The 22,903-nt window shown below is 32.3% G+C and overlaps 2 protein-coding genes across 7 annotated transcripts in view; one reads left to right on the forward strand and one right to left on the reverse strand.

Annotated features, from left to right (window-relative positions):
* LOC145279731 (transportin-1-like) overlaps positions 1–7,735 on the forward strand; it is a 71,564-nt gene extending 63,829 nt beyond the window's left edge. For all 4 annotated transcript variants that reach the window (XR_013868437.1, XR_013868438.1, XM_080131025.1 and 1 more), the window contains 3 exons: positions 2,602–2,776; positions 2,935–3,068; positions 7,074–7,735. Coding sequence is in view for 2 of the 4 variants with exons in the window: in XM_080131025.1 (XP_079987151.1) it covers positions 2,602–2,776; positions 2,935–3,042 (283 nt within the window). In the remaining 2 variants the exon portion in view is untranslated. The remainder of the gene's footprint in view (positions 1–2,601; positions 2,777–2,934; positions 3,069–7,073) is intronic.
* Positions 7,736–9,304: 1,569 nt separating this feature from the next.
* Positions 9,305–22,903, reverse strand: part of LOC145279729 (DNA ligase 4-like) — a 73,404-nt gene continuing 59,805 nt past the window's right edge. For all 3 annotated transcript variants that reach the window (XM_080131022.1, XM_080131020.1, XM_080131021.1), the window contains exons 13-19: positions 21,047–21,199; positions 14,692–14,809; positions 14,464–14,596; positions 13,537–13,675; positions 9,850–9,944; positions 9,609–9,761; positions 9,305–9,494 (exon numbers count right to left, since the gene is read on the reverse strand). In XM_080131022.1, the coding sequence (XP_079987148.1) occupies positions 9,359–9,494; positions 9,609–9,761; positions 9,850–9,944; positions 13,537–13,675; positions 14,464–14,596; positions 14,692–14,809; positions 21,047–21,199 (927 nt within the window). In that variant the 3' untranslated portion in view covers positions 9,305–9,358. The remainder of the gene's footprint in view (positions 9,495–9,608; positions 9,762–9,849; positions 9,945–13,536; positions 13,676–14,463; positions 14,597–14,691; positions 14,810–21,046; positions 21,200–22,903) is intronic.

Raw genomic sequence — 22,903 nt, forward strand, 5'->3', positions numbered from 1 at the left:
TAAGCTTTTTAAATGTGGCTGCCTGCAGCATTTCAAAAATTATAACCATTTCTGTACAATTTTCAAAAGTTTAGTTTACATTTTCTCAATGTAAAAATGCACCACTGCCATCTTTGTTTATGAAAATGAATGTCTGGAGTTGCTTGACTGGGTCTTTTTTTTTTTTTTTTTCAGAGGCTGACAGCCAAGTAATTGGCAGTCTTTTTCTTTTCCTGACTACCATTTTTATGCTGCTTCAAATTTCATCTCCTCTTTTAAGAAATGCCAATTCTTAAACTTCAAAAAAAACTAAAATAACATCTTCCAATTTGAATTTACAAGAAAATTTATTGATAAAAATCATGATCCTAATGAACAATTTTTTTATCAATTCCCCCCCCTTCTCGGTTATATTTTTTTGTCTTTTTTATTTTTTGTTTCAGACTACACTCTGCCTGATTTTGCTTAATATGTTGGTTGTAAAAGTAGGAAATGACTCTTCACACCTACTGCGACCACAGCCCAAAGTGTTTCTGCACTTAGTGTATTTTTTTTTTTTTTTTTTATCTAATGGAAACTGATTGTGGGGAGAATCCCAACCCTCACATTTTTTTTCTTTCCAATAAATTTGTCTTTCAGAGTTTCACCCATTTTCCTCTAAGAGTTTGGAAATTCCCTCCTACCCTACGTTATGTTCATTGTTGTTAAAGTAAAAAGAAGTTTGCATTTTCCTTCTCTGTGAGAACGTTCATTTTCATTTTTTGTTTTTTGCTTGTTCGTTGTTCCATTTACCGGGGTGGGGAATTGGTTGTGCTTATTGTACCCCACCCGTTTGTTTTGTGAAACCCCTATTCATTCCAATCTTTTCTATATTTTTACCTCTGCAGCATATTTGATTTGTTAATATTTGCCGAACAATTGGGATCAAGATTTCTAATTCTTCTAACCTTAGCTTTTTATGAAAAAAAAAAAAGATACTATCAATAATATTAGTTATCTGGCATTGTTTGGGTGTAGAAATATTAAATTTTTATTAAAAAAATATTTTAATTTCAAGTAACTTTCAAACCTAAAGATATCTGGCCTACTGCCATGAAATGAGTCTATTTTGTTCTCACTCAGAAGTGCTTAGTAACTTAAACAATTACTTCCAAATCAGAGTACCTCCTTTTTAAAATTATTTATTTATTAACTAATAAGCCGTTCAAATTATTTGGATTCTTAAGATTATTATTCTCATCTTGTGAACTGTGACACAGTGGTTAGAGTACTTAGAAAAAAATCAGTTGTAAAAGTGACCTCTTGAAGGTTCAAGTCTTAATGTGTGTGACCAAAAATTACAATTGCAAATTTCTCAGGACCTCTACCCAGTCATGACTAACAGAATGAGAGCATGCTACCCTCATGAAGTAAATAAAGGGCTTCGTTCGAAATTCCATCCAAATTCCCAAGTTTGACGAGATATACCTGAAAAAGGTTGGAGTTTAGATTGACCAAAATGTTGTAAAAATGACACTCAAGATGAGAATAGTAGTCTGAAGAATCCAAATAAGAATAACCAATCCTCATTTCCTAAAATTCAAATACTAATAAGCCAACGTTAAAGTAGGTAATATATTTATGAGAAAATTTTTAATACTAGAAGACAGGATGATTGGAAGTTTTTTAATTTTGGAATTTTTATTTATAGTGAACACAAAGATTAGCTAATGGACAGTGATGATTATCCACTGTAATTAGCTACATTAATCATAGAAGGTTCTTTTAGTATGAACTTGTAATTTCTTTTTCATTATTCAAAGAAAAATTTGGATAGTATATGTAGAACTATTGCGGTAGCAACGTCAGAGGAAATCCAATGAAAACTTGGGAAGTTATAAGGTTAGATTTGAGAAAAAGTATGGAAAAATAAAAATTTGGCCAGAGATTTGCTAGTTTAGGAAATCAATTTCTACAAATCTCTCGCTGTGAAAAATGTGACATGTAAAATAGACGCTAAATTGAAGATAAGATGGATTGAACAATTTCATAATTCACTGTCTAGAAGAATTGATTGCAATCTCTTTGAGAAGGGGTTAGTTTATTGCTAATCACCTGAGGCACCCCTACTGTGGAATGCAATTGGTGCTGCCCAGGCCCTTTTTCCAGCTTAATACTTAGAGATGCTGACTTTTCAATCCCACTTTCTTACTCTTGTCACATTTTTCACAGTGAGAGAGATAAATACCTAGAAATTATTGATTTGTCAGATAAAATGCTATTTGGGCATAAAGTCAAATTAAAAGAAGCGTGTAGAGTTAGTATTTATATATTTTCAATTTTCATTGCAAGTTTCATATTTCTGCACAACTTCATATTGTGAGGTCATAATTTTCTCTTCCCCTTCTCCATTTCGTCCTCATATCTTAAAATTGTATTATTCACGTTAAATAAATTGAATATAGTTAATTTCATATCTTACTGCTCATACTTTTTGTAAAAATTATTTTCTAAATTTTCATTAAATGTAAAATTTTCAGAATCTTTTTTTCTCTTGGCGTGGAAATCCAATTCCTTCGTTTTATCCCAACTCAGACTTGAAAAAAAAAAAAAATTATTTTTTTCCTGAAATATCTGCTACAGGTGCACTTCCCTACGTAACATCAGAGACAACGAAGAGAAAGATTCTGCTTTCCGTGGAGTGTGCAATATGATCAATGTTAATCCGGGTGGCGTTGTACAAGACTTCATTTTCTTCTGTGATGCTGTTGCCTCATGGGTACACCCCAAACATGATCTAAAGGACATGTTCTACAAGGTAAAAAAAACAAAAAAAAAACAAAACTTTTTTCCTTTTTCTTTTATGAAAGCTTCTGTAACAATTCTATTTCAAAGTGTATTGCTTGACATATTTATTTCTCTTCAATAATTAAAATGTTTGACAAAAAACATTTCCTTTTGTTCCTTTGTCTTTAGATTCTTCATGGATTCAAACAACAGGTTGGCGAGGAAAATTGGTCCAAATTCTCTGACCAATTTCCGCAGCCTCTCAGGGAACGGCTTGCTGCTAATTATTGTGTCTGATCATCTAAGGTTACTCATCAAAGATGGTAAGTGCTCCACTTCTATTCGATTGAAATCGTTGCTTTTTTTTTTTTTTTTTTTTTGAGGTGGGGGGCACATACCATTCCAAAGAGAATTGGTCGAATGGTATTAATCTTCTGCATAGGCAATTTCATAGACTACAACAATTTATACATTAACACCCCCTCCCCTGTTTAATTGACATATTACCAATTATAATACCATTAGTTTGGAAACAAGGCAAAGATTTTTTGTCTTTGATTATTATGGTAGGTTCCACCTCCCCTTTTATTTCTAGCTTTTATTCTTTCAGAAATTTGCTAACTTTCTCTGAATTCAACACCATCACACTTGTAGCTTGATCTGTAGTTTTCAAATTGCTAAATTGGTTGACATAATCTTTGCATTTGACTGCAAACAATTGTTGCATACTCATTTGTGCAGCTTTCTAATTGTACAAAGTGAAACAATGCAACTATTACATTACATCAGCCAGAAGCAAAACCGAAAGCAAAATTTTGTATTAAAAAAAAAAAAAAAAATTGCGAGTACAAAAAAAAATAGTAGGCAGGTAAGCTCAAACCTGTAATACGAAGGAGAAAAAGTGAAGAAAAAGGCAACCGTTTAGCTCCAACACCCAGTGACAAATGATGTCTGTGGGTTTCAAAATAAGACTAGTCATTGCCAGACGTGTGGTGACTTTGCAAAAATATCAAAGAAGTGACCCCCTCTTTGTAGAAAACTGCCCAGTTGACAGTGAAAGAATGAATGTTTTTGGCAAATTTTTGGATATTTTTGGCTGAAAGACTGATCTATCAGTGTTGGTCACATGTCAAAAGCTTTTAATAGACATATGCACAAACACATTTGCCCTTTATAATAGACTAGCAGGGGTGCCCGGCATTGCTTGGATGTTTGTAGGTGTGTAAAAAAAAAAAAAAATAGTAGGCAGGCAGGCTCGAACCTGTGACACTAAGGTGGAAAAGAAAGTGAAAGAAAACCTGACATCTTACCGCTACGCTATGACACGACTGGAAGTGTAAAGTGTTGAAATTTAGCAATGTCAGTCATTACACTATAGCGAAATGAATGAGTAAATTTGGCTGTAGGCCAGTTAAGCTTTGTCGTATTTGTTTCCCCACGATGTTGGGGAAAACCAGCTCCTCCCAAAAAGGAGGAACTCTGGCATTATCCAAATGAATAGCAATTGTCTGATATGAAGGGGTTTCCCCACATTGATCAAAGCCTTCAAGATGTCCTGGCCTTCCAGGCTAGGAGGCGCTTGTTTGCTTTGATCAGTTTCGCTTTTATACGAAAAAGGCATTGGATACAGGGGCTTTTTTTTTAAACTCTATCAAATAAGATAGACGATATCTGTTCGCAAATCGGAGAGATTACGATCTAGGAAGTATAACAAAACTTCTCCATAAATGTAATCGCCGTGAGAAGGCCAACGGAAAAGGCCTTTCTTGGACATACACAAACGCTTGTGCTTATTTTGCCTTTTATATAATAGAAGATGGGAGACAACTTAATTTTAATTACAATTTATGCTATTAAAATCGCAAAATGATTTTCTATATAAAACTACTTTATAAATTTGATTTTTGGAATATGACCTTTGTTCTGTGACGGGTACATACACAGGTGGAAAAAAAAGAAAGTCCACACTTGTAATTTTTTCAAAAACTGCAAATTTAAGCTAAATTTAATGTAACTGTTTAAACAAACTATAACCATTTGATTGGCCTTTTCTTCTATAATTCTACCTGTTCATATTTGACTTTTAATTGAAATATTCTAGTGTTCACGTCAATTTAAAAAAAAATAACTTCAAATTGAGGAGGGAAAAAGAAAGTCCGCACAATGAAAAATTGTTATTTAAATGTAACTTTAGGACATTAATGCAACACAATGAACTAGTTAATATTTAGTAGCATAGCCCTTCTGCAATTTGACAGCCTGCAGTCTTTTGGGAATTCCTGCAGCAATACTACGGGGAAAGGGCATCCCACTTTTCTTTAATTTTTGTCCAAATTTCTTCCAAATTTAAATTTTTATCATTGCGTAGCTGTTGCTTGATGTGATGCCATACGTTTTCGATAGGATTGAGGTCTGGAGATTGTACAGGCCAATCCAAACATGGAATATCATGCTCTTCCAAGAACCTCTCGACATTGCCAGATGTGTGAATGGAAGCATTATCCTGCATGAAGATGGGATTATGATCCAAATTCCGACCAAAGTAGGTTAGAAAATACTCAGTCAATATATTATTGTACTTGATCGAATTAATTCACCTTACAAGCGAACTATAGGCCTTGGACCATAATGCCCTACACCAAAACTGAACCTCCACCACCTTGCAGCGTTGAAATTGAGCACCTAGGACTTTTCCTCCGGACGTAATGCCTACCATCACTGCCTAGCCTATTGAACTTGCTTTTTTTGCTAAAAAGTACTTTTGACCAATATGAAGAGTCACGATCTTCATTGCATATGACGAAGTCCAGACGGCACTTTCTGTTCTTTACAGAAATCATTGGCTTGTCTTGCAAAATATCCTCACAAATTAAATTCCTTTAATTTGTTCTTGACAGTAGAAAAAGAGCACTTTTTAACAAGATTGCACTGTTGTTGGATGGGGGGGGGGGGGTCAAATCTGTTTCTTAGGCTGCGGATCTTGATGGCATTGTCTTCCCTGTTAGAAGTAACTCTGGTACGATCAGATTTAGGAGCATCACAATCATTGCCGGTGTTTTGGTAGTTTTGCACAGATTTCTCATCACATTTCAATTTGCGGCTGATTTCTTGATTGGATAAACCAGAAAGGTGGAGATTAATGAGCTGACGATCACTAAGAGAAAGTCGTGGCATGTGGACTAAATGTTACGTTGTATATCACATTTCAATTTGCGGCTGATTTCTTGATTGGATAAACCAGAAAGGTGGAGATTAATGAGCTGACGATCACTAAGAGAAAGTCGTGGCATGTGGACTAAATGTTACGTTGTATATCACATTTCAATTTGCGGCTGATTTCTTGATTGGATAAACCAGAAAGGTGGAGATTAATGAGCTGACGATCACTAAGAGAAAGTTGTGGCATGTGGACTAAATGTTACGTTGTATAACCTGGAACAACAATTATTACGATTAGAGATGCTTTGTTGCCTGTTGGTAGATATTTAAAACTGATTTAGGGGCGATAATTTAAGCTGGTTTTAAGCGAATTTGTTGCGGACTTTTTGCCTCCTCAATTTGAAGTTATTTTTTTAAATTGATGTGAACACTAAAATATTTCAATTAAAAGTCAAATATGAATAGGTAAAATTATGAAGAAATTAGACGAATCAAGCAAGGTATAGGTTGTTTAAACAGTTACATTAAATTTAGCTTAAATTTGCAGTTTTTGAAAAAATTACAAGTGCAGACTTTCTTTTTGCTGGCACTGTACATCAGAGATTTTTCTGTAATTTATTTTTATTTAAATTTTTTTTTTAATTTTTTTTTTTTTTTTACTATGTTTAATTCTAAAACACCAAACTTTTTATTCTTGCCCCTTCCTCTTCCAAAAAAAAAAAAAAATTTCCCTTATATTAAAAACAAAAATAAAAATTTTGGTGAGGTTTGTACCTTTAACAAAAGGAAAATATCTTTAAAAAATCACGTAAATTGATCAAGTAGTTTTTTTTTTTTTGTTTTATATATAAGAAAATCAAATTTTATGAATAACCGAAAATGAACTTGTCCGCCATTTTAAAGCCAAAAAAACAAAAATAATTCAAACTTTAAACTAGACTTAATGTTGTAATGCTTACAAATTTTTATTAATTGCTTAAATATTTTATTAGTAAAAAAAAAAAAAAAAAAAAAATACATTAATTTTTTTTATTTTTTTATATTTTTTTTTATTTCATTTCATTGTGGGTACACACAATATAGATTTTTCTTTATTTTTGTTTAATAACGGGTAAATTCTTTTATAAAAAATTTTTCTCCACACTAATTTTTTTTATTTTTTGTTTCAGGGACGGGGTTCTAGGGATGGTCATCAAGTAATCGGGGCAGCGGCGGCAGTAGCTGTTGCTACTACAGCAACAGCAGTATCAGTGGCGGCAGCAGCCTTAATCTCATGGCTACTACTCCAGGGGGGCCGTCCGTTACAAGGGTTGGCGTAGGGGAGGGTAGGGCCAGCTCAGCTAAGTCAGGAGGGGGGTGGGTCCCTGCAGACGACAGTTCCCCAGATTGGAGGAGTTTAACAATGATAATTACTATTATAAGTAACAAACCAGGGGGGGTGGATAAGATTAGTCCATCTATGACCTAATTGCTACTACTACTACTACTACTACTATTAATACTACTACTACTACTAGGGGATTGTCAGGTGTCCCTGCAGCAGTTTAATCAAATATAAAGTGAAGGAACACCAACCCAAAAAAAAAAAATAAACATTTTAAAAACACATGTCAAATAAAAAAACAAAAACTCCAACCTACTTGAGCTCGATCAGCTTCATGGGGAAGGGATTGTCATTGGGAGGGATTTTTCTTTTCTTTCTTTTTCTCCATGTAACTTGTTCTTTTAGAGTGTGTCTTGCATTTTCTGCCTCTGTCAACAAATGCTGACGATGCAAAACCACTGCACGTGCACGCAACAGCTATCAGGCATTTTCCTTCTAACAAATAAGCACTTCACCTCCTCTTCCTACTCCTTTATCCCAAATGATCCTCTCTTTCTAACCATTTGTTACTCAACCACCAATCGTAACATCACTCTAAAACTTTTATTCTCTTTTGCACATGCACATATGCATTGTGGCAAGCCACTTGATACATTCTGAAATATACAATACAAACACACCTACGCATGGTCACATAACAAAAATATTCTGTGGCCCCTATAGTTGGGAGGAGAGGCATAAAAGAAAGAATTTTGGTATATTAGAATTGCTTTTGTGTGCATGCAAGACTTTTAATGACTTTTTTGCCACCAGTGGTCGGCCTGGTTTGATTAGCTCGGAAGATTTAGCCTAAATCCCTCTTATGCCCTCGTGATTTAAGGAAAGTTTGGTTTTTCCTCGTATCCTCATTCATCTAGACATATCCATTTGGCATGCTTTGCCCCCTCCCCACAAATATTGTTTCTACCCTACCCCAATCTATTCCAATTAAATATCATTCATTGCTTCTGTTTGTCAATCAGTTTTAAAAAAAAACGAACTATTTTTGAAAATGAAGTTTATTTCTCAAAATGCTTTAGAATTTTAACTAAATATGAATCTTTTTTGTAATTTATGATTTTGCAAGTACTTATATACATATTTAAATATATTTTATTTTTTTAACATCCCATCCCTCAAAAAAAAAAAAAAAAGTCTTTGTAGTATTCCAGAACTTTCTATTCATTCCCTTTTCATAAAAAAATCAGCTTTGAATTTGGCTAATTTAAAATCTGTGATAAAAGTTTTTCTTTTGTAAATTTTTTTTTTTTTTTAATTATTTTTGTTAAATATTGAAACAAAAATTTGAGTAACTTGGATTTCAAGTAAATTTTGCAATCAGTTAAAATTCTTTAGAAAAGCAAATGTGAAAAATATCCAGACAGGAGGCTTCTAAATCTGAGGAGAATTGTTTTCCTTTCTTTTGAAAATGAGACAAATCAACCTATATTCTTTCCTTTCAATATTTCAATTGGGTTGACTAAGTGATGCTGGCTTCCTTCTCATGTGTTAAGTTTCTTTTTCCGAGTTTTTAAAGTTTGTGCTGCCATGGTGGTTGTCGTTAATGGAACGTTTACAAGAGGGGCAATATTTAAGTTCACACATACTCTTATCTGGTCATGCAATTTTTTTTTTTCCTATGGATTATTCCTTCTCTTTAAAAATTCAATAATGCCACTCTTTCAAAGGTGTTAATACGAAATTCTCTCTCCTCCTCCTCCCATTTCTTTCCACTCTTTAAAATAAAAATGTCACAGCTATGACAAACCAATTACCCCCCCCCCCTATTCCAAGGTTCCAGGTGGTTATAACTTAATTCATTGGGAAATTTGCTGGCGGTGGGGATGGGAGTTATATTTTGCCCTGATGGGAGAGGTTCATTATTACTTTGCCCCCAGCATGTTTATTTCCCCAAAGAAGAAAAAATATACTTGAACTAATGAAGATGTTTGTTGGCTGATTTTTTTTTTTTTTTTTTTCCACTTCCTTTCCCTTTAAAACAAAACATGGAAAAATAATAAAAAAAAAAAAAACTGATAGCAAATGAAATGTTTTTATTTTTATTTGTCAAAAATGAAAGTGTTTTTCTTTTTACAAACTGTATGCTTCTTCTGCAGTTAATTCGCCTTCTGACAAGCAGACTTTAATCCAATCTGAAGTGACAATGTGAAATTTTTTGTTACGTTGACGCCGTTTATCTTTAAACAGATCCAGTCTTTTGAGGTCACTATAAAAAAAAAAAGTTTCTTTTCAACATTTGAGTTAGATAACTTAGTTAAAAAAAAGATGAAAGATTGAAAATGAAAGAAACTGATAACTATAAAGCCAGAAAATTACTCACTTTTTGTCTAACACGACATGTGATACTTGGTCATCTAAGGTTGAAGTAATGCATGCCCCAAAGTAGCGGACTTCTAAAGATAATAAATCCAATGGAGAGTGAGGAATTGGTGTTGAGGCCACAATTGGATCCAATTGGTTATCTATATATATTCTGAGAAAATAAGAATTGCTGTTTAGTTTTTTTTTTTTTTTTTTTTTAAATGTTGAAAGATCTATAAAAAAAAAAAAATCTCACCAACCTGCATAAACGAAATAATCCATAGGGAGATTCGCCAGGAAAATATTCTTCTTCAACCGCTGCAATTTCTGAAGGTGTCAATTGACAGAAACCAACCTATGGGGAAAAGAAAAAGAAATGCGAAGTTATTTATTACAATGTTTGTCTGCAACACAGAATTGACAGTCAATTATATCAAAATGAAGTTTACAACGTATGCACTAACATAGAATGATAATTTTAACTTTTTCTGCAATGACTTGATAGTTTTGATTTGATATTTTGGAAAGAAAAATGAGAATTCACTAATGTTTAACAAAGCATACATGTTGTACAGGGGGGTTTGATAAATTTGACTTTTTTTTTTTTTTTTTTTTGAGATGTGATACAGCGCGGTTTTCTATGGTTACATTTAAAACCTTCTCGCTCTCCACCTAATGCTTAACAGTAATGGATAGCAACTCAACACTGCTGTCTAAATTCACTTTCAAAGATGTGGGGTGGCCTTCATTGGAAACGCATCCAAAGATCATAGTTTGATGAAATTGACTTTATTTAAGAGTAGGCATGTAATTGGTCCTGGCAGAAGTTCTTGTCTAAGGCATCCATGGTTCAAGTTTCTTTGCTTTGTAAAGCGGTCATCTTAGGATTTGATGAGTGATTGGGCCCCTTACAACCTTTGTTTCAGAGAGGAGTTCTCCACTCATTTGGTGGATTTGTTTCCTCTTTTTATTTATGAAAATTGAAAATGTTAATTTTGTCATGAAAGCTAAGACTTCAAATAATTGGGTTAGAATAAGATGACCCCCTTTCTTTCTCCCATAATTTTTCTCATCTGAAACTAGTTATTTGACTAGGAGGAAGTATATTTATTCTGATGCTACACTTTATCTGTCTCTTTTTTTTGGATGAGGAAACGATCCTTCTAAATTTAGGGTATTTTTATTTTTGTCCCCATCCAGTGCCCCTCCCCCTCTTTGCAAACTGGATTTTTGTTTAACTCTATCCTCAAGGGGAGACAAGTAAATAGAGCTTTCTGCCATTAACCATACACATCCCTATGTATGAGAAAATCCTTGGTTCAGCACTTGTAGTTGCGACTGTCAAACCTTACCCTGCCTGGATCTTGTTGCAATTATTAAATTTTCAACAAATTTTGTTGTGCAAACACTGCTTCCGTATGTGTTATGATTCTCACTGCCTTTGAATAATACTGAACAACTTTTTTCAATATTCTGGTGTTTTCCAGTTCTCATACCTACCAATAGTACATAGAGGGTGCATTTTAATGTTATTAAAAATACTTCAAATGATTTTAAAATGAAAAAAAAAAAATGTCAACTTTGTTGCAAAAACATTGCATTTGTCAAATTATTTGATGTGATCAGTAATTTTAAAACTTTCTTAATTATACTTAGCCCAGATTGATTTTCTCTTTAGATGGTCATTCCTGAAATTTACTTCCCAGGAAAACTTTTTTTTATACATTTAAAAACATACTTTTTGTTTATACATTTAAAAACACATACTTGGGTATTGGGCAAATATGTTTATCCTCACTAAAAATTATCTTAATTAAAAAATAAATTTTTTTTCTTTTTACTGAATCCACTGGTTATACCAGCAAAGTATATAAAACAAAATCTATCAGTTTGATTCCTACCTCTAGGAGCAAAGTGTAGTATCTGTTTTGATACTGCACTTCACCTTTTCTAACCTCAATCAGTGGAGAAGAAATCCTAGATTAAGGCAATTTTTATTTTTGTTCCTATCCAGGGTGCCCATCTTTGGAGACTGGAGTACGATCGCTTAAGAGTTAATTATTTACATTTATTGAATAATTCGCCTTGTCTAGGATTCATTAACTGATCTTGACTGGATGTTATTTCATTCTTCTGCAAATGCTCCATTTAACAAATAAATGACTGCCTTGTTTTTAAAATACAGACTAATTGCTTAGATTAAACATTTCACTTCATAATGCTGGTGTCCCAATGTGGGAACACCTAATACAACAGTAGCAGTTCTATCGTTACACTAAATGTTGCCACTACATGCCTTAAGAGTCCTTCATAACATTCACGATTATCGGCTATTATGTTGTCACACATCACAATAAGCGTTCATGGATGTAGCAGCTATTTCAATGAAATCCTGAGAAAAAGCATTACAAAAATTGAATTAAATCTACTAAATGGCTTTTCAATCTTTATATATATATATATATATATTAAAATGATAATGCATACATTATACCTATTATAAGTCATTTTGGTTTCTTATAAAACAATGTTTCAATGAATTTGAAATGTTTACGAAATATTTCACTTATAAAAACTTACAATCAAGAAGTCACACATTTTTATAAAATAAACATTTTTTTTTTTTTTTTACCAAACTTTAATTATATTCCCTAGAATAAATTTCTGTTCTAGACAACAAATCAGGCATTTAAATGAAATACTCTCTATATTTATAATGTTTTAAACATTGGTGAGCCTAGGTGATAATTTTGTGAAGTGCTATTTCTTTGCCAGGTTTATTAAATTTATGTCATTTGATTCTTCTGGGAACTAAAATTTCTGATAAAAATGAAAAAAAAAATTTTAAGTACTGTTTTCTGATTATAAACTTTTTAAAAACTACATTGAGGGTAGGGGGGTATTTATGCTAAATGAGAATGTTTTTCTCAACTGTTTCATTAGTTTTGTCAGTTCTAATCTGAATACAAATAGTCTTATCAAAAATGAACTTTGTATGCATATATCTAATTCCATTTATTAATGAAAATCTACCAAATGTTAAATATTAGTTATTTAAATTAATCATGCCCCCCCCCCTTCCCCACACAAAATCTTTCTATTTAAGAGTAAAATAAGTGACTTTGATTGTTACCTTCAAAATTAGTTTTTTTTTTTTTTCTTTTTCAGATTTTTGGTTAATGAAAAATGTTTAAAAATTGTCTACATTTTACTTTTCAAATATTTGGTTAAGTCCTCCCACCACCACCAAAAATTTGGTTGAGAACTTAAGTAACGTGTTATAGTAATTTCACTTTTTCTTATTTAAATATTGAAGACGAACTGAATTTGTTTTTCTAAATATCAAAACTCTAATAAGTAAAATTAAACTTTTAACTGAATTAACATTTTTCACTTAGTAAATTTTAAAAACTTGTCTCAGTTTATCCATAATTAGAAAATTAGTACTAAAACGTGACACTAAATATTTATCCATATAAAAAGACAAAACTATTTATACAGGGTGGGCCATAAGTTGCGCACCAAAGGATTTGAAATAATTCTGATAGTAATAAACGTTATTTATTAAAACCAAACTAAACTGAAATACACGTACACGCTCATACAATCATAAAAGATGTATCTTATACCCAAATAAAATATATTTTGCCCAGCAGATTTTACAGTTTCACATCACTTAATTCTTTGGTGCGTGACTTATGGCCCACCCTGTATATCCTGTTTATTCTACATTGCTCACGTTATGAGCAAATTATTTTTTAATCTTCAAACTTTGATAGTCATTGCAAATTATCTCTGAAAAGCAGCATTTTGTGGACATGAAATGTTGCTTTTCAGAGACAAAATCTTTATTTTTACAGTGCCCCCATAACACAGGTTTAGCTTATACTGAACTTAGAACTGTTTTAAAAGAGGTTTATAAATTAAAAATAAAAACTGTTTTTTACCTGTTGTTGAATGTTCTGAAAAACTTGTTTCAAGTCTTCAACTGTTGAGGCATTTGTATAGCTGTCACCAAACTCATCAAAATCCTTCTCAAAATTGAACAAGGTTTTCGAAGAAGCATGAATCATGTCTTGAGGCGTCCTGCAACCGCAAAAATTAGTGGATGAAAATTTTTAGAAGAATTTTGATGCATCCATTCAATGATATGAGCCAATCTATGTTAGGTTCAGAGAAAAATCAGCAAATACAAATCTGATTTGCTTTGTCAAAATTGCTCTGACAAAATTGATGATATGGCTGTGAGATATTCACACACATGTACTGCTTGTGATGTATCTGTTTCTCTGACCAAATCTCAAACTGATATGGAGACTGCTGGTTTGGTCATGGAAGAATTCATTTACAAGTTGGTAGCTTCAATCACACCTGCTGGCTAGAGAAAGCACAGACATTATCTATTAAAATGTGGACTGACATGGAATTAGTAATTGTCTATTTTTGAGATGAGGTGTTTTCATTTATTGAGATTGTCGGACTGACTTCCTCATCTTGGTTGTTATAGTCACAACGTTTTGGGCGGTTTGCCCTCAGGCCTTCATCAGGTGTTTTGTATCGAACTGGGGAACCATTTGTTAGGAGTCTCGAACCCAACCCTTTATTATTATTACGGGGGTACCATGTTCGGACTCCAGCTAGACTCTGGGACATAGTTGCTGATTCTGTTTTGAATGTTAGTTTTTACTGCCTTCGTTCAGGATTGAACTCAGCACCTTTGGGTAACTGTAATGGAATTAGTTGTAGACTTTTTTTGTATGCTTGGAACAACTGAAGGGTGGACAGTCTTCAAGTGTCCAACTTGTTTTGAGCCACTTAAACCCACCCCAAGAGTGAATGGTGTTGGAGCTTTCGTGTTAAACAAAAAAACTTACCATGGTAACATATTGCTTGCTTGTGTAGCTTTTTGAAACCAGGATACTTTCACAATGTCATGAGAATTGGCCTTGATGAGATTCTGAACTCGAACTGTCACTTTATCAGCTAAAACAAAACTAGTAATGGAATCTACAACAAAAGAAGAAAGTATAGCAGAGAATTTTCAAACTTTTAAAAGCTGACAATGAGAACTAAGAAAAGGTGGGAAGACGAGGTAAACTTACCCGGGTTCTGAACAACTTTGCCACCAAATTTCACTATCAGCTTCTCAAGATCAGCCTTTGAACATTCCAAAGATCCATTGTAGACACAAATTTCTTTCCCGGAAAACATGTTGGATTCCTGTAGAAATAAAGTTAGGACAAGCAGCTTTCATAAGAAATGTATTTTTTTGTGGATTAATAAATCTGGTATTTACTGAACAAAACATTCTTTATTTGGTATTTTTAACAAATTTTTTGTTTTTAAATGTTCGGAAATAACATTTGCTTTGTTTGACTAATTTCTATCAATATCACACATGGCTACAAAAATTCTTCAGAGCAGGACGCAAGTTATATAAGGATAAATTCCACAATATATCAATAAAATATGGTGACAATGTATGAAAAAAAAAAAAGATCAACACCAAAATAAAAACCAAACAAGAGGTTGTTAATCTAAATGAAACCAGTCAAACTTCAGAAAAAAGTGGAGATTTAGACTGGGGGTAAACATGGGAAAATTGGATGAAATGCAACAAAATTATAAGTACTTAATCAGAAACAAATCAACATACAACAATTTCCTCAGCAATATCACCAGCACTAAGTTTAATAAAAATTAATCTTAAATAGTTATCTAATTCCATGGCTATTGCCTTACAAAAACAATTTAAACCTGACTTAAAAATGGCATTAACTGCTAAATCAATTAATTTACTTGACACCAAACCTATCTTCACCCCTTTTGATGCGATATCTTCCCTATCCAATATCTATAAAATAAAATGTGCATCATGTCCAATGTTTTATATTTGGTGAAACACATTAAATCCCATATTTAGGAATATAGACAAGACCTGAAACAACAATCTCATTAACATAAGTCACAAACTGAATTTTCTCTCCCACACAGCAAGTGCATCAAAAGTGCTATAATTCTACTCATCACCATATAGTGTAAACTTTTGATATGACTTTTACTTAACCAAACATCTGACAAAAATCACATAATGCAATATATCTCAACACCTCATCAACTGATCCTCATTAAGTACTACTTACTGCATTTAATTCAGGTTTGTACTTTTTCTTAGTTTTTTTTTTTTTTTATAGTTAAGCACATGATAAAAAACCCCTCCTATTTGACTTCCCTTTCAATGTTTGTTGATTTAAACAGAACTGGTCAACAGTTTCATTTGATTTACTTTTTTCCTGTGTCTTTTACATACATATATAAACGTAGTAGAATCAGCCAACAAAAAAAAAATTGACTTTCATGTTCATTTTTCTTATGGCTTTTAAATTGACAAGCAGGCACACACATTCATTCTAATCTTCCAATTAAATATATCAAATATACGATATATATCTGTACTCAATTTTTTTTGTGTGTGTGTACAACTTTATTATATGGGTTGTGGAATTTCATCTACAAAAAAATCTAGCTAATTTGCATATCCTTTTAAACATTCGTTTTAATTCCGTATGTTTTTGGTTTTATAGGATGATCATCTTTAGTGAACTATTACATGTAATTATGTTAATGTAGATATTCTACATGATTTATTCTTGCATAAAAAGGTTACTGTAAACACAAACCTCTTTCTATATATATTTAGGTATGCATATTTTGCCTACCAAACTCCTAGTATTTGGTCTACGGACGTGAAATTTAATAGAGTATTCAAACCCATGCAAAACTATATTTGGGTTTTAGGCGGGGGGGATTGGTGAAAATTAAAAAAAAAAAAAAAAAAAATAGAATTTACCAGGTGGAGGTCGAATGACGGTATTATGAATATACATGCGTAACGTAATAGCTATTGATTTGTTTTAATTTTTAGCTTTGCAGCAAACATGTCTTCAAAGCTCAGGCATTAACGTCAAAGGAAAAAGTAAATCATAAGCTAAATGTTTTGGTTTCGATTCTCTGTTGGCACACAAGTTTTTTTATTTATTTATTTATTTTTTTTTTTTTAAATCATTACAATATATTGGGTCCAATATTAAATTTAAACATATTTTATGACCGGGTAACCTGTTATATATTATCCAGACAAGTAAAATTAACTGCATGAAAATTGGTTTTATCACCACTTTCATATATTACAAGATCAAAATCAAGATATTAAACCTTATGTCCAGAATCTTAATTCAAATTTTTATCAAAGTAAGGCTTAAGGTGGTCTTAAGAAATTGCGTAGTTTAATAAATGGATCAAATTTAATGCCAATCTGAAATATTTGAAACTTAAATGGAAAAATTCTTTAAACTACTCTTAATAAAAAAAAAAATAAATAAACCCTAAAATTTGGGAATTTAAAATTTCACAAAAAATCAGAGGTATCTGAATTAAAACTAAACTAAATATAGCCCGTATTACTCACCCTTATACCTATTGCTATGTTACAAAATCTATGAGTGGCTAATTAGTTTTAATGCATAGATATACCTAACACACGCATAAATGTTGCAAAATTTTAACTTCTTATTCAAAACAAGTGGTATTGCCTTATTCCACAGAGTTTCAAATAATGGCTCTAATCCCTAAGAAAAAGTTAGCAAAATAACATTTATATAAACTAGCTATAAATTTGCTGGTCTGCACAGTTTAAAAACATCAAGGACTGAGAAGTAATGCATTAAAGATAATATATGCAGATTAAAATGGATGTTAAAAGATGAAAATAAAAAATGGAGCTTTAAAAAATCCCAAAACAGTGGAATTGGTTTGAACTTGAATGGTAAGGGTAGATCCTTTGGTATTATTGGTGAAATGTCCATCTGTAAAGCTGAGAAATCCAAATCCTGTAGATCTATAATTCTTGTAGATTGTTACCTTGAAAAGTTTAGAAAATTAGCTTGAGATTGAAAAGCTCCCATTGGCATTAAACCAGTGTGAAAATATATACTTCCATGAACCGGCTTCCATTACCAAGAAATGAAAAGTAAATTAAAAAAAAAAAAAAAAAAAAATTAAAGATGAGAAAATTGGCAGGACATGAGTGAGGAATTTGTTGAAAAAGAAGAGGCTTTTACGTATGAAAAGTGAACTTAATGTAAAGCACTGAGATGCTTGCGACTAAGCAGCAACGGCAAGCTTAATGGATGTCTTTGAGGATCAAATTACTGGGGCCCGTGGCGCAGTTGACAGACGTTGAATCTCTACGGTTCCAGATGAGCATTGTCTGAAGATAGCGGTTTCAATCCTACCCAAAGCCGGCCAGAGGCTTACTTGGCCAAAAACGTGGTGAGACTACAACTACAGATGGCAGTGATTGCTGAGAATGCAGTTAGGAGATTCTTAGTTCCTATCCATCGCGGTTACCACATGACGAAGGCCAGAGGAATAGTTGGCCGAAACGTCATGCAACAACAATAAAGATGAGAATGATAGTTCGCAATAAAATAAATTAATATAAATTACTGGGTGTAATAAAATTTTGGTTAATGTTCACTGTTACGCCAACTGAAAACGCCTCCACAGTTTTCAATAAAAACTTATAGGTTCTTGGCTATACTGAACATGAATATCACAGGGAAAATTAGCACAGACAAATGGTTTTCAAGATATAAATATCTGTGTTATGCATTGCAATTTCTAGTAGTTTGAATTGACCACCATCTTTGTTGTTTCAATGAAATGGGATAGTGAGCATGCGCAGACGATGTGTGTAGTCAAGTCTACGAGATGCAAATGTTTATTCAATGTCATTTCTTTCGGAATAAACATCCCTCCACCTCCCCATGTTAAGAACGGCTTTTGGAACCCCCCCCCCCCCCCAATGGCTTTCGGAATTGCATTGAATTAACTACACAAGTTGTCTGTTCACTGCAGTGTGTGGGTGCATTGCTCAATATAGCATTTCATTGAAACAACGAAGATTGCAGCCAATTAGAAATTATGTAACAAAATACAGGTATTTATATCTTAAACTATTTGTCTGCGCTAATTTTCCTTGTGATATTTATTTTCATGTATTCTGAAAACATAAAAGTCGTCATTTTTTAAGAAAATGTTGAGGCGTCTTCAGTTGGCGTAACAGTGAACATTAACCAAAATTTTTATTAAAGATGGATAGAAACATTCTCACATGACTAGACAGATATAGATAAAAGTATACATGCACACAAAGGTAAGTCCATATCCATCTATAAATACATATACTATCCACATGTATAAATAAGTAAAGCCAGTTAGAAATTCAGGGTTGGAAATTAAAAATATGGAAGAATGAGGTTTATGGTTGCATATATGTTAAAGAACTTAGCAGGTGACTTAAAATATCTAAATTGGCGGACTTAATTTGTTATGAAAGTTAAATCATTTAAAAGGATCTATTTTAGTTAGTCAGGTTGAAGTAAATTAAGGCAATTGGTCAGATTATGGAGATAAAATAAATTTCAGCCTCTTGCTTAGCTAAATAGTTTTTAATATGGTTTGTGTGATATTTTAGGACAGGAATTCGGTTTAAGTGGGGTGGTGTTAAGAGTAATTGTTAGGTGTCTAGAAGTTTAGAGTTTATTTTAGTTGCGAGCAGTAAAAAGTATGAGGATTAAATTGATGTGATGGGAGATCCTTATACAAATTAGAGCAAGACCTGATAGAGGCAAAGAAGAGCGGAGTATGAAAAAATGTCAAGCATAAATTTATCTATCTGGGTGGCAATAATATAAAAAATATTTTATTTTTTCCTTAAGTTTTATTCACCCCAAACAAGTAATATTACCACTAAGATGTAAAGGCCTACTATAAATTAGGATGCCTTTGTAGGTGTGGCACCTAAGTAGAATTGTGCAGTAAGATGTTTGTTCACATTACATTTACAATTCTGTATGTTGGGAAACTGACTAGGGAGGGAATTTCAAAGTTTAGCAATTTGAGGAAAGATGCTGTTGGTTAAAAAAAAACAAAAAACTTTCAACATCTGGGGATCGCTACAGTGAATGGGTTAGATTTTGATGATTGTTGCGGGTATTATCATCAAGGGACTATCAATGCAACAAGTTTGTTGCAGCACGTACCGTTAAAGCTAGAGTTTGAAAGATAGGGAGTTACACTTGCTCAGATATGACAACAACACTACATGCATGGGTGAATGATGGCTTTGTAGCGATATAGGATACTGGCAGGTATGAATATTTTTCTAGCACAATGGAGGGAGCCCACCTTCTTTGCAGCAACTTTAGCAATGTCTTCTATGTATTTGTTCCAATCTACAGTTGAGGTTTCTTATATTTGTTAAAAGAAAGGAGTTTTGCCTTACTAGCATTAAATTTTACTGTTTCCATTCCACTACAGTTTTGAGGTCATTTTCTAAGGATTCTGCCATTGACTTGGATATGTGTGCATGTTAAGAATAGTGGGGGTATCAAGGTTTTTTATGATATCTCAGATTTGGGGAAGGATGATGATCATATTAAATATGGCGTCTGTTTGCAGTGGAAATTTGGAAGGCAGTTGTTGATGGAGTTCAGTGTGAACTTCTAGGCAAGCAGTTCAGCCTTATCAGTTGCCATACAAATGACTTCATGTTCTATCATATAGATTTTTCAGAAATCGCAAATTCTTAATTTCTGTGACAATGCATTTTCTGGTATAACTTCTTGTGAGAGAAGTGGGGAGTGGCAGTTATTTTAGAATTTAGAGTGAGGGATCAAAATGATCTTTCCCAATTGATTAGCAAACAGTCAAATTAAATTTGATAATTACAGAAAATTAATAATTATAAAAAAAAAATTGAAAGACAAGTTGGTGAAAACATTTAATTCAAAACTCCAAATGTCATTTACATAGATCAGAAAAAATAAATATAAAATCGGTTGTTAGATTAATTTAATAAATTTAACATAAATTATTAATCACAAGATACTTCATATTTACATTTTTGTATGTCTTAACCTTTCTGTGATCCCTGAAAATATTTCATAGGCTTGCAAGGGAATTAATCCAGTTCATCTGGGATTGTCAAAAATTTCTAAAATTAGGTTTATTTTTCAAAATTGATCTTTGCTCCACAACAGTTGTGCGTAGATGTTCGGGACCTTGATTGTATGTTCCAGACTCGAATATAAATTCTAGTTCTGAGAAATATTATGAGGAAGGGAGATAATTTGAATATGATTGGATGCTCCCCAACAGTTAGAAGTGTAAAAAAAAAAAAAAAAAAAATTTTTTTTTCGAATACCACAGTTATTGTGTGTATTCTGTGATTTTTTTTTTATTTTCATATTTTTGTAGATAGGAAAGAAAGGTAAATGTTGAAGAGTCAATTCAAAATTGAACTTTTTTTTTTTTATGTGGTATGAAAACGGGTGATAAGACGAAGAATCTCCTTCTCCCAACAAAGGTCATGAAAAATTTGAAAGGACTTACTTGTTTTACTTGTGACGTGTCAGCAGGTTGAAAATTCATGCCAACTTTAACCCGTTCTGTTTGGGCGATGTTTTTTTTCCTTTTCTTTAATTCTGGGGGTTGGATTTCTGTGCCTAATTCCATAAACTTGCCAGCCAGTTTGCCCCCAGATTTCTAAAAATGCAAGGAAAAAAAAAAAAACTTAAATTATTTCAACATCATTCATAGGAATCGACAATAAAAGTCAAAACAAGAAACCATAATTAGCAGATTTTTCCATGAAGGAAAATATCTTAAGAATGCTGTATATTTTTTCCATCATTTCAATTTTAATGATGTAAACATTTTTTTAAAAATTCTATAATCTATATATTATTCTGCTTGTTCTTTCCTTAGTTAGTCTGTACGTTACGTTCTGAAAAAAATGCAAATACAATTTTTGAAGTTCAAACTGCTTAAAAAAAAATTATAAAAATTAAAAAAAAAATCAAATTTGTGAATAGCCAATCTGGACAAGCATATAAGAGTGACCTCCCTTTGACGTAGCCTCGTTTTTTAATATCATAATGTCATTGTTGTAATGGTGTGAGAAAGGTAATTTCAATGTGCAGAAGTCAGCGAAATGTTATGTAAAAAAGGGAATGTTCAAAAGAAACAGGGCAAAACAGAATATTGTCTATGCTGGACTGAAGGAGTAAATTAAAGATTATCTCTTACACTGTGATTTTATTATTTGTATTGAACTATGTATCATAATATTACTTTTTGAGTATTTATTATTACTCATTAATTTATCTTGTTTAAGTCAGTTCTATATTTAAAATACAATAGAAATGTCAATAAACTCATATTTGCTGAGTGCTATTGGTTTTTCTGTCCAAGTAAAACTAATTATTTATGCTATCCAGAAAAATATCAGCTCTATAAAAACATTTGTTAATTCCATATATTTCTAAGTCCATGGAATTTTCACGAATCCTGCTAGTATTAAAAATTTTATGACAGAAAAAAAAATCTTGAAAAATAGAATCAGTTATTAAATTATACATTTTCTGAATTAACATTTTATTTATTTTTTTTATTGAAATATTTTTAATTTAAAAAAGAAAAGTAACAGGTTATTGATCAAATGTATGTTCTGTTATTTTGTTTTACGGCATATATCAGCCATTTTCAGGTTATTTCATACGGAATCTAATAATTTTGGGAAAAGTTTTTATGCATCAAGTTCTTTATATATTCAAATATGTACTTATGGTAAATTGTTATTTTTGGCTTTGTGAAACATGATTGAGTTTTGAAAAGAGAAAGGAAAAAAATGATAACATCAATGTTTGCTGTATTTTAGGTCACAAAGCCAGTATCTTCAAACGGCCTGATCTAGTAACATCAACAATCAAATTTCGGGGCTATGTGGAGAGAGAAATATAAGTATTCATGTGAAAATTCAACAGGAACCTTTTCAATCAAAACAAAAGGTTACTTTTCAGAGAGGAATATTTTCAAAGGTTAAAAAGAACAGACTTGAAAACATTGTCTTCAGCTATTTCATTATCGAAGCATCTGATATTTTGCCACTTGCTTGTTATAATTATAATAGCAAATACTTTTAGAAAATATGTATTGAGATTTTGAGGACCCTGACAAGGAATCTCCCGGGAGTATGTCAAATTTAGTGCAAATTGTTCAGATATTCATCAGATGATGCTATGTCTCTGTTATAACTGTATTGATATGACACCATAGATGTCTTTTGTCTGAAGTTCCATGAAAAATCAAAGCAAAAAAAAAAAAAAAAAAAAAAATGGTAGAACATTCTTGGTAAGGAGGGGTGGGGGGCTTTACATAAACATCGAAATAAAGAATAACACTAAAATT

The sequence above is a fragment of the Euprymna scolopes genome, chromosome 7 (genome assembly GCF_053919585.1).
Source record: "Euprymna scolopes isolate OS-2025 chromosome 7, ASM5391958v1, whole genome shotgun sequence".
NCBI lineage: Eukaryota > Metazoa > Mollusca > Cephalopoda > Sepiida > Sepiolidae > Euprymna > Euprymna scolopes.